The 18,628-nt window shown below is 41.5% G+C and overlaps 1 protein-coding gene across 1 annotated transcript in view; it reads left to right on the top strand.

The window, feature by feature from the left end:
• Positions 1-18,628, top strand: part of LOC121578319 (zinc finger protein GLI1-like) — a 122,910-nt gene that overhangs the window by 86,488 nt on the left and 17,794 nt on the right. The window contains exons 3-7 of the mRNA XM_041892619.1: positions 4,992-5,218; positions 5,448-5,537; positions 5,718-5,916; positions 7,861-8,008; positions 15,111-15,218. Of these exons, the coding sequence (XP_041748553.1) occupies positions 4,992-5,218; positions 5,448-5,537; positions 5,718-5,916; positions 7,861-8,008; positions 15,111-15,218 (772 nt within the window). The remainder of the gene's footprint in view (positions 1-4,991; positions 5,219-5,447; positions 5,538-5,717; positions 5,917-7,860; positions 8,009-15,110; positions 15,219-18,628) is intronic.

Raw genomic sequence — 18,628 nt, 5'->3', positions numbered from 1 at the left:
TTTGTTTCACAAGAAAAAATGTTTTGCATCTTCAAAGTGGTAGGCATGTTGTGTAAATCAAATGATACAAACCCCCCAAAAATCAATTTTAATTCCAGGTTGTAAGGCAACAAAATTGGAAAAAGGGGGGTGAATACTTTCGCAAGCCACTGTATATCCTCCAAACACCGGCTTTGAGGGCATTATCACTTTTATACAACGGGTTACCAACATATTCAAATAAGAAGGTACATATTTTCATTAAAAACATTATTTTTATGAATTAATTCATACAATTTCATCCTTCCACAAGATATAGTCCCGACACAAATCTATTGTTGCTACCCAAGCCGGCTGGTCGTTCGTTGAGACAGCTGGAGATCGAATTTCAATACAGAAACAATGTTGCAAATGTCAGAGACAGACAGCAAGATTTATACAAATCTCCACTATTGAAAACAAATTGCTAATCTAAAAGAAGTGGAAGATAATGTCTAGATACTTTTATAAATTGTCTGGCTGGGCTAATGAGACAGTGGATTGCGCAGTGAGATGGAGCAGAGTAAATAAGCATTTCAACGTCATAGCTTTAGCCAGTGGTAACTTGTGGAATAGACACCGGCTGGAATGTGGTTTTAACCACTCAGCATCCAGGATTAGACCCAGCCGTTGTATAAATAAAGATAACTTTATCCCATTACTCAACAATATGAAAGCAGATCTAATTAAATGGCACAATCTTTCCAAAATCCTACAGGTTGAATAAACCTCTTCATAATGGCATGGCTCCCAACATTTTTTTGTTTTATTCTCGGTAATACCAATACCTCACTGAAGACATTCTTTAAAAAATTGTACTCGGTCATAACATACTTTATATGGGCAAATAAAACTCATAGAATGAAATGAAAAGTTTTACATCTTCCTAAGTCTGAGAGTGGTTTTAACCTTCCAGACTTGGAATTGTATCAACTCGCCACCCAGGGCTTTTACTTGCGACATACACTGAGTATACAAAACATGCTCTTTCCATGACATAGACTGACCAGGTGAATCCAGGTGAAAGCTATGATCCCTTATGGATGTCACTTGTTAAATCCACTTCAATCAGTGTAAATGAAGGGGAGGAGACCGATTAAAGAAGGATTTTTAAGCCTTGAGATATTTGAGACATGGATTGTGTATGTGTGCCATTCAGAGGGTGAATGGGCAAGACAAAAAATTGAAGTGCCTTTGAACAGGGTATGGTAGTAGGTGCTAAGCTAACATATGCAGATGGCTTCCTTCTTTTCACTCTGTCAATTAGGTTAGTATTGTGGAGTAATTACAATGTTATTGATCCATCCTCAGTTTTCTCCTATCACAGCCATTAAACTCTGTAACTGTTTTAAAGTCACCATTTGCCTCATGGTGAAATCCCGGAGCGGTTTCCTTCCTCTCCGGAAACTTAGTTAGGAAGGATGCCTGTATCTTTGTAGTGACTGGGTGTAGTGATACACCATCCAAAGTGTAATTAATAACTTCACCATGCTCAAAGGGATATTCATTTTTACCTATCTACCAATAGGTGCCCTTCTTTGCGAGGCATTGGAAAACTTCCCTGGTCTTTGTGGTTGAATCTGTGTTTGAAATTCACTGCTCGACTGAGGGACCATACAGATAATTGTATGTGTGGGGTACAGAGATGAGGTAGTCATGACAAACACTATTATTGCACACAGAGTGAGTTCATGCAACTTATTATGTGACTTGTTAAGCACATTTTACTCCTGAACTTGTTTAGGCTTACAATAACAAAAGGGTTGAATACTTATTGACTCAAGACATTTCAGCTTTTCATTTTTTATTAAAATGTTAAACAAATAGAAAAACATTATTCCACTTTGACATGATGGGGTATTGTGAATTTAATCAATTTTAAATTCAGGCTGTAATATAACAAAATGTGGAAAAAGTCAAGGGGTGTGAATACTTTCTGAAGGCAATGTAGTTAAATGCACTAAAGAGGAACAATGGGTACATATTGAAGATGTGCATGGTCATCCCCAGAATCTTTCACATGTTTATTTTCAAAGGATAAAGCTAAGAACATGAACAACTTCTGACCAATGTATTTTCAAATACATGCAACTTAAAAGTTTCATATCAATACATTTCTATTTGAAATCTTTTGGACATCAGAGCAATCTTGAGGGAATCCTATTTGAGTCAGAAAAGGATATTCATATGATAGGGAAGATATACAAAACCTTGCAGAGAGCCTATCCAACTGACAATATATTAGAAAAAAGATTAACTATTGGAACCAAGACTTACAGTGGGGAAAAAAAGTATTTAGTCAGCCACCAATTGTGCAAGTTCTCCCACTTAAAAAGATGAGAGAGGCCTGTAATTTTTATCATAGGTACACGTCAACTATGACTGACAAATGAGAAAAAAAAAAATCCAGAAAATCACATTGTAGGATTTTAATGAATTTATTTGCAAATTATGGTGGAAAATAAGTATTTGGTCAATAACAAAAGTTTCTCAATACTTTGTTATATATCCTTTGTTGGCAATGACACAGGTCAAACGTTTTCTGTAAGTCTTCACAAGGTTTTCACACACTGTTGCTGGCCCAATTTTGGCCCATTCCTCCATGCAGATCTCCTCTAGATCAGTGATGTTTTGGGGCTGTCGCTGGGCAACACGGACTTTCAACTCCCTCCAAAGATTTTCTATGGGGTTGAGATCTGGAGACTGGCTAGGCCACTCCAGGACCTTGAAATGCTTCTTACGCGCAGCTCACTCCTTCGTTGCCGGGCGGTGTGTTTGGGATCATTGTCATGCTGAAAGACCCAGCCACGTTTCATCTTCAATGCCCTTGCTGATGGAAGGAGGTTTTCACTTAAAAATTCACGATACATGGCCCCATTCATTCTTTCCTTTACACGGATCAGTCGTCCTGGTCCCTTTGCAGAAAAACAGCCCCAAAGCATGATGTTTCCACCCCCATGCTTCACAGTAGGTATGGTGTTCTTTGGATGCAACTCAGAATTCTTTGTCCTCCAAACACGACGAGTTGAGTTTTTACCAAAAAGTTCTATTTTGGTTTCATCTGACCATATGACATTCTCCCAATCCTCTTCTGGATCATCCAAATGCACTCTAGCACACTTCAGACGGGCCTGGACATGTACTGGCTAAAGCAGGGGACACGTCTGGCGCAGCAGGATTTGAGTCCCTGGCGGGCGTAGTGTGTTACTGATGGTAGGCTTTGTTACTTTGGTCCCAGCTCTCTGCAGGTCATTCACTAGGTCCCCCTGTGTGGTTCTGAGATTTTGCTCACCGTTCTTGTGATCATTTTGACCCCACGGGGTGAGATCTTGCGTGGAGCCTCAGATCGAGGGAGATTATCAGTGGTCTTGTATGTCTTCCATTTCCTAATAATTGCTCCCACAGTTGATTTCTTCAAACCAAGCTGCTTACCTATTGCAGATTCAGTCTTCCCAGCCTGTTGCAGGTCTACAATTTTGTTTCTGGTGTCCTTTGACAGCTCTTTGGTCTTGGCCACAGTGGAGTTTGGAGGTGACTGTTTGAGGTTGTGGACAGGTGTCTTTTATACTGATAACAAGTTCAAACAGGTGCCATTAATACAGGTAACGAGTGGAGGACAGAGGAGCCTCTTAAAGAAGAAGTTACAGGTCTGTGAGAGCCAGAAATCTTGCTTGTTTGTAGGTGACCAAATACTTATTTTCCACCATAATTTGCAAATAAATTCATAAAAAATCCTACAATGTGATTTTCTGGATTTTGTTTTCTAAATGTGTCTGTCATAGTTGACGTGTACCTATGATGAAAATTACAGGCCTCTCTCATCTTTTTAAGTGGGAGAACTTGCACAATTGGTGGCTGACTAAATACTTTTTTCCCCCACTGTACAAATAACTGATATACATAACTAACTAAATTACAGTTAACTAAAATGTACTCTTAATCCAGTATAAACTAATGTATAGAATGTATTACACAAGAGACAAAGTTCACAAATTCTACAGCACAACATCAGTGTCATGTCTTAAGTGTAAAACTAACGATGAATCAATAATCCATGCCTTCTGGGAATGCTATAAAGTCCAAAGGCTATGGGCAGGGTTAGAAGGTTGGCTGTAAGAAGTATTACAATGTAAACTTACTTTTAATTCTTCTGTCTGCATATTTCAAGACATGGCATACGGGGGTGCAGTGAGATACCCGATGGGTTGTACGATACTTTTCTCATCAATCATCTTGAAAAAACGTATACTTAATAACTGGAAATCAACCAATCCTCCATCGTTAACACAATGGATAGGTCAAATGCTTTATTATCTAAATGTTGGAAGTGCGTGGGCAACGGAGAGAAACAACATGGTGCAGTTTGAGGCCATGTGGCGGAGAGTGATGCGGGCGCTGGAGATAGGGGTGTGAGCATGTGGGTCTGGGCAGGGGTGATGTTGTGGATGTTTGTGTGCATCTGTATGTTGTCATTTGTATGTGTATGTTTTATATCGTTAATCTTACAAAATAAATGAATCAGCTGTGTAGTGCTAGGGCAAAAACCAAAACCTTCACCCAGGGGGTGCCCTAGGACCGAGTTTGGGAAACCCTGGTTTAGATCACTGTTCTTTACTCCTTGTGTGCAGGCTTTTGTCCTAGCCCAGCACTAAACACACCTGATTCAACCAATCAACTTTTTCCTTGACTAGCTGAATCAGGTGTGTTAGTGTTAGGCTGGAAGGACCAGAATTGAAGAATACTGCCTTAGAGCATGTACAAGCCACACTTTAGCTTGGGTTACCCTTACATTTGAGTGACTCAGACGCTGATATCTTGGTCTCTTTGAACTGAATGTCTGTATGGGTATGTTGCTTTCTATGTATGTCTACGTCCCTCTGTATGCCTCCCTGTCTGTATTTCAATGTCTTTCTGCATGTCTCTCTGCATGTCTCTCTGTATGTCTCTATGTCAATGTCTGTCTGTATGTCTAGCCTTGCTCCTTCAGGAAGGTCTCCCTACATTGATGTGTCGTCCCTGCGCGCTCCGCTCCACAGCGGCCATCCTCAGGACTGCAGGAGCATGTATAACCCCATGACCCCTAACCCCAGAATCAACCCTATCTCCGGGGTCAACCCCATGGACCAGTACATGCGACCCCCTCTGGCTCCCCCACTGCACAGCATGATGGGACACCGCAGCATGAATCAGTCCTCCGACGGTGAGTCTCAGTCCTGTGTCATATGAAACACTTCTTGACCTTACCCTCATTATAACCAAAGAGAGAGACTCTATCTCAATTAGTATTTCCTCCATTCCTCCCGACTCTGATGAATTGAGAAAGAGCCAGAAGAACCCTCTTCATGATACTCCGGCCCCTCAGGAGTCAGTATGGCTGTGTTCTAAAGCCTGTAATAATGTAATTATTCCTATCCTCTGTATTTGTCCAGGTGGTAATAGCACCCCCTACTGTCACAATAACCTCATGTCATCCCACCACGGCTTCCCCCACGGACAGGGATTAGACCATGTGGGAGACGGTAAGAAAAGAACTGGGTCGTGTTTATTTCCGCTGCAAAACGCTTTAAAATGTTTTTCATTGCAATACCCCCTCTCTGCTCCTCATCTCCTCGCCTCACACATCCTCTCCCTCCCACTCCTCTCTATCTCCCACTCTCCCCGTCTCCTCTTTTCTCTCCCCCCTCCTCCACCTCCCCCAGGCTCGCGGTTCTCAACGCCTCGCTCCATGCTGAAGCTGAGTAAGAAGCGTGCCTTGTCCATCTCTCCGCTGTCTGACGCCAGCGTGGACCTACAGACGGTCATCAGGACCTCCCCTAACTCCCTGGTGGCCTTCGTCAACTCACGTTGTGGACCCAACGCAGCCAGCTCCTACGGACATCTGTCTGTGGGCGCCATGAGGTCAGGAGTCCGAACCCTACACTATACTACGCTATAGTATATACACCACAATATATTACACTATACTATACTACACTGCTCAAAAAAATAAAGGGAACACTTAAACAACACAATGTAACTCCAAGGCAATCACACTTCTGTGAAATCAAACTGTCCACTTAGGAAGCAACACTGATTGACAATAAATTTCACATGCTGTTGTGCAAATGGAATAGACAACAGGTGGAAATTATAGGCAATTAACAAGACACCACCAATAAAGAAGTGGTTCTGCAGGTGGTGACCACAGACCACTTCTCAGTTCCTATGCTTCCTGGCTGATGTTTTGGTCACTTTTGAATGCTGGCGGTGCTTTCACTCTAGTGGTAGCATGAGACGGAGTCTACAACCCACACAAGTGGCTCAGGTAGTGCAGCTCATCCAGGATGGCACATCAATGCGAGCTGTGGCAAGAAGGTTTGCTGTGTCTGTCAGCGTAGTGTCCAGAGCATGGAGGCGCTACCAGGAGACAGGCCAGTACATCAGGAGACGTGGAGGAGGCCGTAGGAGGGCAACTACCCAGCAGCAGGACCGCTACCTCCGCCTTTGTGCAAGAAGAAGCAGGAGGAGCACTGCCAGAGCCCTGCAAAATGACCTCCAGCAGGCCACAAATGTGCATGTGTCTGCTCAAATGGTCAGAAACAGACTCCATGAGGGTGGTATGAGGGCCGACGTCCACAGGTGGGGGTTGTGCTTACAGCCCAACACCGTGCAGGACGTTTGGCATTTGCCAGAGAACACCAAGATTGGCAAATTCGCCACTGGCGCCCTGTGCTCTTCGCAGATGAAAGCAGGTTCACACTGAGCACATGTGACAGATGTGACAGAGTCTGGAGACGCCGTGAAGAACGTTCTGCTGCCTGCAACATCCTCCAACATGACCGGTTTGGCGGTGGGTCAGTCATGGTGTGGGGTGGCATTTCTTTGGGGGGCCGCACAGCCCTTCATGTGCTCGCCAGAGGTAGCCTGACTGCCATTAGGTACCGAGATGAGATCTTCAGACCCCTTGTGAGACCATATGCTGGTGCAGTTGGCCCTGGGTTCCTCCTAATGCAAGACAATGCTAGACCTCATGTGGCTGGAGTGTGTCAGCAGTTCCTGCAAGAGGAAGGCATTGATGCTATGGACTGGCCCGCCCGTTCCCCAGACCTGAATCCAATTGAGCACATCTGGGACATCATGTCTCGCTCCATCCACCAACGCCACGTTGCACCACAGACTGTCCAGGAGTTGGCGGATGCTTTAGTCCAGGTCTGGGAGGAGATCCCTCAGGAGACCATCTGCCACCTCATCAGGAGCATGCCCAGGCGTTTTAGGGAGGTCAAACAGGCACGTGGAGGCCACACACACTACTGAGCCTCATTTTGACTTGTTTTAAGGACATTACATCAAAGTTGGATCAGCCTGTAGTGTGGTTTTCCACTTTAATTTTGAGGGTGACTCCAAATCCAGACCTCCATGGGTTGATACATTTGATTTCCATTGATAATTTTTGTGTGATTTTGTTGTCAGCACATTCAACTATGTAAAGAAAAAAGTATTTAATAAGATTATTTCATTCATTCAGATCTATGATGTGTTGTTTAAGTGTTCCCTTTATTTTTTTGAGCAGTGTATATTACACTATACTCACACCAGCTCCAACGGACATCTGTCTGTCATGAGGTCAGGAAGCAGAATACTATAACCTATAACGCAACACTACTTTACATTCTTTGGCATCAGTCACTTTGTATTGAAATGCATACTTTCCCAATGGAATGTTAACATCAATTTTAATCAGTAACATAGCCTGTGGTCAGTATAATATCCATAAACATCATGATGATCAAAAAAAGTATAAAATGTCCCGATGCACCTGTGATCTGTTTATGATACCCCTATCTCTTGTCTCTTGTATTGTAGTCCGTCAATGAGTTACTCCAACTCAATGAACTACCAGTCCAGACAACAGGGCTCTATGTATGGTGGACACACCCCTGGACCATGCCACGCCCCTCCTCCTCGACTACCCCCCCACAACCCCCGCTTCCACGCACCACAACATGGACACGTAAGACTTTTTATGATTGTCTTCAGACACTTGCTATGGGCTCCGCCTGCTACTAACAGTTTCAAGAGAGGGCATACAGAAAAATAGAGAGACCTTCTAAGGCTTGTACCAAAGTACTGTATGTACTTGAATAGACCCATTGCCCGGCCGCGTCATGAAAAGCTGCGCGTGCAGTTCATCATCAGAAACCTCTTTGTTTACCTAGCAGTGGATACGATTACATGCAACTTCAAATGCAGATTGTGCAAGTTAACAAACACGTAATCAGATGGTTATTGTCTACAATTTCGCAGATGTCATCAGAGGATTGATTACATAGCATGCTAGTAAGCCAGCGAGGCAAGGTCAAATATCACAAATAGAGCTAGATAAAGCCAGAAGAATAATATATAGATGTAGGATCTTAATTTGAGCCAGTTTGCTACAGCAGGAAAATAATGTGAATTATTATATGGATTCTAATGAATGGACATTTTTGTAGGGGTTGATACATTTTCTGTTACGGCAAATCAAGTCTGAAATGTCAAAGTGGAAATGAATACACTCAAATACACTACAAGTTTGCATTTCTTGCTGCGCAGGAACATTCTCAGCTACAAAAGAGTGATCGAATTACGATCCTACATCTGTACTTGTTCAACATAGCTATAGCCATCAGTCTTGTGTGTTTTCATGGTCATCACTCACTATTAAGTTTGTCAAGGCCCCAACATCAGTGTAAGCAAATGTTTTTTTTAGGGGGTAGATCAGCTTTAATATTGCAGATAGATTGTAGCTTCCATCAATGTAATTGTCTGCATCATTTCCAATCCCCCATATTATTATATATATATATATATATATATATATATATATATATATATATATATATATATATATATATATATACAGTTGTAGTCGGAAGTTTACATACACTTCATTAAAACTTGTTTTTCAACCACATTTTTTATTAACAAACTATAGTTTTGGCAAGTCGGTTAGGACATCTACTTTGTGCATGACACAAGTCAATTTTCCAAGAATTGTTTACAGACAGATTATTTCACTTATAATTCACTGTATCACAATTCCAGTGGATCAGAAGTTTACATACACTATGTTGACTGTGCCTTTAAACAGCTTGGAAAATTCCAGAAAATGATGTCATGGCTTTAGAAGCTTCTGATAGGCTAATTGACATCATTTGAGTCAATTGGAAGTGTACCTGTGGATGTATTTCAAGGCCTACCTTCAAACTCAGTGCCTCTTTGCTTGACATCATGGGAAAATCAAAAGAAATCAGCCAAGACCTCAGAAAATAACGCCTGAATGTACCACCTTCATCTGTACAAACAATAGTATGCAAGTATAAACACCATGGGACCATGCAGCCGCCATACCGCTCAGGAAGGAGACACGTTCTGTCTCCTAGAGATGAACGTACTTTGGTGCGAAAAGTGCAAATAAATCCCAGAACAACAGCAAAGGACCTTGTGAAGATGCTGGAGGAAACAGGTAGAAAAGTATCTATATCCACAGTAAAACGAGACCTAAATCGACATAACCTGAAAGACCGCACAGCAAGGAAGAAGCCACTGCTCCAAAACTGCCATAAAAAAGCCAGACTACGGTTTGCAACTGCACATGGGAACAAAGATCGTACTTTTTGGAGAAATGTCCTCTTGTCTGATTAATCAAAAATATAACTGTTTGGCCATAATGACCATCGTTATGTTTGGAGGAAAAATGGTGTTGCTTGCAAGCCGAAGAACACCATCCCAACCGTGAAGCACGGGGGTGGCAGCATCATGCTGTGGGGGTGCTTTGCTGCAGGAGGGACTGGTGCACTTCACAAAATAGATGGCATCCTGAGGAAGGAAAATTATGTGGATATATTGAAGCAACATCTCAAGACATCAGTCAGGAAGTTAAAGCTTGGTCACAAATGGGTCTTCCAAATGGACAATGACCCCAAGCATACTTCCAAAGTTGTGGCAAAATGGCTTAAGTACAACAAAGTCAAGGTATTGTAGTGGTCATCACAAAGCCCTGACCTCAATCCTATAGAAAATTTGTGGGCAGAACTGAAAAAGTGTGTGCGAGCAAGGAGTCTTACAAACCTGACTCAGTTACACCAGCTCTGTCAGGAGGAATGGGCCAAAATTCACCCAACTTATTGTGGGAAGCTTGTGGAAGGCTACCCGAAACGTTTGACCCAAGTTAAACAATTTAAAGGCAATGCTACCGAATACTAATTGAGTGTATGTGAACTTCTGACCCACTGGGAATGTGATGAAATAAATAAAAGCTGAAATATATAATTCTCTCTACTATTATTCTGACATTTCACGTTCTTTAAATAAAGTGATGATCCTAACTGACCTAAGACAGGGAATTTTTACTAGGATTAAATGTCAGGAATTGTGAAAAAATGAGTTTAAATGTATTTGGCTAAAGTGTATGTAAACTTCCGACTTCAACTGTATATATATTTTTTTAATATATTTTCCTTCATTAATTTCTCCTAACCCTACCACCCCTCCCCTAATTGGAGTAAACTAATGGACAACAACACAGGCTTCTACTTCGAGCTTATACATACTATATACATTTTACAGACACAATGTATTCTACAATAGTTATCTTTTGTTTCTTTTTAATCCCATCCTTCAGCTACCCTCAACCCCTCCAATCTATCTCTGAAGACCATCCAGTTTGATTTCTATTTGACATATATTTTGAACTGTTCTGTTTCACAAAAGTTCTGAACCTATATACATTTTATGGACACAGTATATTTTACATTAGTTATGTTGTTGTTTTTAATCCCACCCTTCAGCTCCACTCAACCCCTCCCATCTATCTCTTAACACCATCCATTTTTTATTTCAATTTGCCATATAGTTTTCAACAGTGCTGTGATGTTTCACAAAACTTCTGAAACTTTCTATTCTCATAGTTTCTACAGATTGTATATTAAAGATAAACATTTTTGCTAAAAGTTTTATAATATTATTGATCAATTGGCTATGACTTTTCAAATCACCCAGCAGTGCTATTTGCAGAGTTAGCTCCAGATAAATGTTGCAATTCTTCAGCCATTACTGGACCTGCGACCAAAAACAAGCTACATATGGACAGTACCAAAACAAATGATCTAATGATTCTGTATCTTCGCAACAAGATCTGCAGAGCTAGGATGGTTGTATCCCCCATATATATAACATTATATTGGTTGCAAGAATTGTTATAATAATTTACATTGAAAAATTCTACGTTTTGAATCTGCCGTCGTTTTGCGTATCAGTTCATAAACCATGTGCCATGGAATCGGTATATCAAAAATCTCTTCCCAACTATTTTGCAATCTATATGGCACAGCTGTCCATTTTTGGTCCTTAAATTAAACTGGTATACTTTTTTATTAATCACAATTTTCTTTAACCTATTTTGGTCTTTAATGCGGGGCTGACAGACAAGTTCCTTACTTTTTCCTCCTTCCACTTTCCTCTTCCATTTTTGCGGTAATGCTGCAATTAGTTGATTGTAATTTGGGGTAGAGCAGACATATATTTGTGTTAGCTGCATGTGTGACAACTCCACCAGTCCTATTTATGATATAATTTACAAAGATTAGACTTTTTAGATTTTTAATTCTTCAAAAATAACGTTTCTTTTAATCAATTAGTATATTTGAGTTTAACCATAATATTTGTTGGATTATTTGTTCTGTCTTTTCTGGTGGATTAAATTGAAATAGCAACCAACTTTCAATGGCTTGTTTTAGAAATAGTGATATTTGGGAGATGATTTCCTTTTCAAATAACTGCAAGTGAGAGGTTGTAATCTGAATAAAGGGAAAAAGGCCATTCTTGACCATGTGGTGAGACATTCTTACTAATCTGCTAGAGAACCAGTTCGGATTTAAGTATAACTTTTGAATGACTGAAGCCTTTATTGAGAGGTCTAATGCTTTAATATTTTATAATTTCTACCCTCCAAATTCATATTCATTATATAAATAGGCCCATTTAATTTGGTCTTGTTTGCCGTTCCAAATAAAATTGAATATTTTTTGTATTTTTAAAAAAACAGGTCGCTAGGTGTAGGCAAGGCCATAAGCAAATAGGTAAACTGGGATATGACTACAGAGTTCATCAGGGTGATTTTTCCACAAATAGACAGGTATTTTCCTTTCCATGGTAGCAAGATCTTATCTGTTTTTTGCTAACTTTCTATTAAAATGTATTGTATTGAGATAATTTATTTCTTTTGGATATGAATAGCGAGTAGGTCCACTTCACCATCAGACCATTTTATTGGTAAACTACATGGTAATGTAAAAAAATTAATAATGTGTGCTCCAATACGTAATATAGTACATTTATCATAATTTGGTTGTAATCCAGAGAGGTTAGAAAAAGTATCTAGATCCTCTATGAGGCTGTGGAGGGATCAAAATTGTGGATTTAAAAGAAAACATTAATCATCAGCGTACAATGAAACCTTTGTTTTTAAGCCCTGCATTTCCAGCCAGATATTATTGTTGGATCTGATTTTAATAGCTAACATTTCTATGGCCATAATTAATAGATATGCCGATAGTGGACAACCTTGTTTTACTCCTCTTGACAGTTTAATACTTTCTGAGAAGTAGCCATTATTTACTATTTTAAACCTAGGGTTACTATACATAACTTTAACTCATTGTGTAAGAGATTCTCCAAAATTAAAATATTCCAGGCATTTATATATAGATTCCAGTCGTACTTTAACAAAAGCCTTTTCAAAGTCAGCTATGAATACAAGGCCTGGTTTCCCCCAGATTTTTCATAGTGTTCTATTGTTTCCAGTACTTGTTTTATATTATCTACAATGTATCGTCCATGTTAAAAACCTGTCTGATTAGGATTAATAATATCCGGCAATACCTTTTTAATTCTATGCGCTATGCAATTTGCTAACAATGTTGAATCACAACACTGAAGTGTAAGGGACCTCAAACATTTTTAATGGACTGGATCTTTATATTTACCACTTGGGTCCTGTTTCAGTAAAAATTAAATCAGACCTTCTTGTTGAGTATCTGATAATCTACCATTTTTATAGGGGTGGTTAAAACATGCTAATAATGGTCCTCTGAGTACATCAAAAATGGTTTGGTATACCTCAACTGGTATGCCATCCAGCCCAGGAGTTTTCCCAGACTTACAGTAAAGGCTTTAATTGCATCAAGAAGTTCCTCCTCTGTAATTTGGCCTTTACATACAATTAACTTCAGTTAGTGGAGATGGAGGAGACTGAAACGAAAACATATGCTTAAAGTACTTTGCTTCCTCTTTCAAAATATAGTTTGGTGAATCATGGGTGACTCCGTCATTTGTAACAAGTTTCAGTAAATTATTTTTGGAAGCATTACTATGTTGAAGATTTTTTTTTAAATGGTGCATTTTTCCAAATATTTTTTCCCCATAAACTTTTGGTGCCAGCGAGAAATACATAAGAATGTAGAGATGACTAGATGACTAGCTTGATTGTTCCTCCGCCATGTATATCTCACTAGGTCAGCATATTTAAGCCTCCATATATCCACTAGTTCCAATATATCCATGATATTCATGATTTCCTTAAGTGCATGAGGGTGATAGTTTGTAGTGTGATTACCTTTACGGTTCATTGAGGTATTTAAAACCGTATTATAATCTCCCACCATAATAATAGAGTCTTGTATTGCTAGTAGGTTTGATAAATTATTATATATATTTTCAAAGAAGCATGGATCATAATTATTTGGACCGTATAGATTAATGAGCCAAATCAGATTATAGTCCAATATATTTTTTTAAATAATCCATCTACCTTGCAGATCTATTTGGACAATTTGCACATTCGGATCAAAAATGTTGTTAATTAATATCATCACCGCTTTTGAGTTTCTTTGCCCATGGGAGAAGTATATTTCGCCCCATTAAAAAGTACCGTAATGATTGCGTGTCCATACAGCTGTACCATGGTATTTGCACTGCTAAACACAACCAGTCATGATGTTTTCATCTGATTGTCAAACAATCACTTCAAAAGGTCACTCCTGTTGGCTACCCGCGCACGTTTGTCCACTCACAAAATAAATCCAGCATCCAATCAGTGCACTGTGCACCCGCAAATTGATGAATGGAAAGAGACATCTGTAACAAAAAACCTGAAATTGTAATGAAATTTAGCGATTGATGCGTCCACTGCTGTACACGCGTGTCTCAGTCTCGGCCACTTATCTCTGCCTCAAACAATCACTTCAAAATGATTGTCAAACAATCACTTCAAAAGGTCGCTCCTGTTGACTACCCGCGCACGTTTGTCCACTCACAAAATAAATCCAGCATCCAATCAGTGCACTGTGCACCCGCAATTTGATGAATGGAAAGAGACATCTGTAACAAAAAACCTGAAATTGTAATGACATTTAGCGATTGATTTGTCCACTGCTGTACACGCGTGTCTCAGTCTCGGCCACTTATCTCTGCCTTGGCAAAATGTTAGTGTTCTCGCCGAACCACAACGCAATTTGGAAGTTATACCACCTGTTTTCACTGTGTGCTCTTTTTGAAGGATGGGTCCCTGTCTCTCGGGGGCCATGGGATACGGGGGGACAGGGGTGGTCTGCTGGTCACTGGGACGACAACCCAACTTGGGATGGTGGGAGGTTTTAGCGGGTGGAATAGTGGAGAACAATTGGAGGTTTACTTAGTAGCAATGCAAATATCATGGTACGGCTATATGGACACTCAATCATTATGGTACTTTTTAATGGTACAAGCATAGTGTTAGCAATCCTGCTATGCTTTTGATGTCAGGATGGGCGCGTATCACTCGAACGTGACGTTTGATGGTAAACAAGAAATGGCTCTATATAGTCCTGAGCTGTTGCTCTGTGTGTAGCCGAAGACAGAGGTGGTACTGGGCAGTGTGATGTTTTACCAGATATTCTAACGTGCCATGGTTGTAACGGAGTGCAATCCTGTCTTTGCGTGTGTGTGTGTGTGTGTGTGTGTGTGTCTGTGTGTGTCTGTGTGTGTTTGTGTTTGTGTGTGTGTGTGCGTGTGCGTGTGCGTGCGTGTGTGTGTAGCTAAAGACAGAGCCAGTGCTGGGTAGTGTGATGGATGGGATCAACATTAAGAGTCTGGAGGAGAGATCTGAGTGTGACGTGGCCAGCCCATCCTCTACTGGCACACAGGTAACAGGTTACACTACACTACACACAACACACACAACCACAGTTAACACTACACTCACTACACACACACAAATAACACACAACCACAGGTAACACTACGCTCATTACACACGGCACACACACGACACACACATAACACACAAGCAATAGGTTACACTACACTACACACAACACACACACAACCAGGGGTTAAAATAAGCCAGTATGGTATGGTACGGTGTCCCGGCAAAATAAATAGTTGAGCCTATCACAATAATTAAAATGAAATTCCAAGAAAGCTATAGGCAATTACACCATTATTTAACATTACCACATGTCAGCTGCATGAAAATGAGCGAATTTACTTGAAAACGGGTGGTATACCCTCCAAATTGTGTTGTGGTTTGGTGAGAACACTAACATTTTGCCAAGGCGGAGACAAATTGCAGAGACCGAGACACGCGTGTACAGCAGTGGACGCATCAATCGCTAAATTTCATTACAATTTCAGGTTTTTTGTTACAGATGTCTCTTTCCATTCATCAATTTGCGGGTGCACAGTGCACTGTTTGGATGCTGGATTTATTTTGTGAGTGGAAAAACGTGTGCGGGTAGCCAACAGGAGCGACCTTTTGAAGTGATTGTTTGACAATCAGATGAAAACATCATGACTGGTTGTGTTTATGCCACATTAAAGGTAATACATGATAAAAGTTATATGATACATTTGTACTAGGCCTACTAGGCCCACGGAGATTAGATAAATAAATAAATAAACTAAATCAATGAGGATTCTATATGTAATTCTATGATTAGACCCATGAAATATTTGTAAAAAATAGTAGGTCCCATACTGATACAGGCACACCGAGAAATCTGACTGCAGATAGGTACTTAGCACAATAAGAGGCCATTCCTTCTCTTGCTAGAACAAAAGCTGTCTCTGCTGTGTACTGACCTGGTACCAACGATCCTGCCATTTATACTTGTAGAATCGCAATGCTCGTCAGTGGCCAAGAGCTTGACTTTGAGCCAATCAGAGAGCACAAACCTCCATGTGGGGGAGCCGACAGAAGAGACAAGAAAAATGAAAAAAAATAGGGCACATTTCCCAGTGTAATCCACCCCCTTTTCATCCGCATTGTTCTTACTAAAACAATAAAGCTGCATAAAACATATTTTTATTATTTTGTTAGGTTCAATTTGATAATATGCACCTGCTCATTAGTTAGCTAGCTAACTAGTTAACGTTAGCTTGCTAACTGAGCCAGGAAGTCACACACACTTCATATGTAACGAATGGGGTGGTAAGTGCAGCACAATGCACACAACACTACATGTTTGTCTTTATCAAGCTATCTTTCTAGCAAGATGATGAATCATTGAATTCACTTTCCATTATTCCATACTGCCAATGCCAGTTCGCTTGCTAGCTAACGTTAGCTAAACGGTTAGCACAACATAGCTAGCACAACATAACTAGCTAGCTACTCCACCGACTCTCGACAGCTAACAGGCAGCTGCTTTATTCAAAAACGAATCCATTGTGATTTAATTATAATGTTGCTACCTACGCTAGTTATTTAGTTGTGGCCATCTGGTTAGTATCAACAACGGCTTACTACAAATTCTAGTTAGCTAGCAACAACATTAACGCAGCTTGCTAGTTAGCTTACATTAGCTACAGCAGGCACAAGTCAAACAAGCTACTGCCACCTTGTGGCCTGGAGTATTTAAGCGAAGCAAATCAGAGGTAAACTGTTCTATGTGAACAACAAAAACTTAACTGCCGCACTCTGGGCAGAGGTGCTAAGTACCTATCGGCAGTCAGATTTCTCGGTGTGTCTGACCCTTAAGAAATTAAATCTACTTTCACCCCTGCACACAAAACACACACACACAACACACACACTTTGAAAAGAAGGTTGACAACATCCGCTCCTCATTCACTCAGCCTATTGAGTCCACTGGTCCCACTCGAACAGATCTACCCTACGCCTTGATCTCTTTCTCCCCTCTATCTCCATGGGGAAATCCTGCAACTAGTGAGGTCCTGCCGCCCGACATCCTGCCCGCTCAGCCCCATCCCCTCCTCCCTTCTCCAGACCATCTCTGGAGACCTTCAATTCCTCACTTCCCTCATCAACTCATCCCTGACCACTGGCTGCGTCCCCTCTGACTTCAAAATGGCTAGAGTCACTCCCCTCCTCAATAAACAAACACTCAACCCCTCTGATGTAAAAAACGACCCCTCTTTTCTTTCCAAAACACTTGAGCGTGCTGTTTCTGACAACTGTCTCACTATCTCTCTCAGAACGATCTTCTTGGCCCTAACTAGTCAGGGTTCAAGACTCAACCAAGACTGCTCTCCTCTGTGTCACGGAGGCTCTCTGCACTGCCTAAGCTGACACTCTCTCCTCTGTTCTCATCCTCCTAGATCTATCCGCTGCCTTCGGCATCGTGAACCATCATGTCCTCCTCTCCACCCTCTCAGGGCTGGGCGTCTCAGGCTCGGCACACTGTTCGATTGCATCCTACCTGGCAGGCTGCTCCTACCAGGTGATGTGGAGAGGATCTGTGTCTGCACCACATAATCTCACTACTGGTGTCCCCAGGGCTCGGTTCTAGGCCCTCTCCTCTTCTCTCTATGCCCCAAGTCACTCGGATCCGTCATGTCCTCACATGGTCTCTCCTATCACTGCTATTTGGATGACACTCAATTTATTTTCTCCTTCCCCCTTCTCACACCCAGGTGGCGTGCCTGGCAGATATCTCAGCTTGGATGTCGGCACCCCACCTCAAGCTCAACCTCAACAAGACGGGGCTGCTCTTCCTCCCGGGGGAAGGCCCGCCCGCTCCAAGACCTCTCCATCATGGTTGACAACTCTACGGTGTCCCTCTCCCAGAATGCAAAGAACCTTGGCGTGACCCTGGACAACATCAAAGTAGAGACTTGCTCCTGCAGGTTCATGCTCTACAAAATCTGTAGAGTAAGACCCTACCTCACACAGGAAGCGGCGCAGGCCCTAATCCAGGCAATTGTAATCTCCCGTCTGGACTACTGCAACTCTCTGTTGGCTGGGCTCCCCGCTTGTGCCATCAAACCCCTATAACTTATCCAGAACATTGCAGCCCGCCTGGTGATCAACCTTCCCAAGTTCTTCCATGTCACTCCGCTCCTCCGCACACTCCACTGGCTTCCAGTCGAAGCTTGCATCCACTACAAGACCATGGTACTTGCCTATGGAGCAGCAAGAGGAACTGCCCCTCCCTACCTTTAGGCTATGCTCAAACACCAAACCCCAACCCCAGTACTCCGTTCTGCCACCTCTGGTCTCTTGGCCCTCCCACACCTATGGAAGGGCAGCTCCCACTTAGCCCAGTCAAAGCTCTTCTCTGTCCTGGAAATGGTGGAACCAGCTTTCCCCTAA

The sequence above is a fragment of the Coregonus clupeaformis genome, chromosome 12 (genome assembly GCF_020615455.1).
Source record: "Coregonus clupeaformis isolate EN_2021a chromosome 12, ASM2061545v1, whole genome shotgun sequence".
Taxonomy (NCBI): domain Eukaryota; kingdom Metazoa; phylum Chordata; class Actinopteri; order Salmoniformes; family Salmonidae; genus Coregonus; species Coregonus clupeaformis.
The sequence above is the reverse complement of the archived record's forward strand: the minus strand, read 5'-3'. Positions and strand labels throughout refer to the sequence as shown.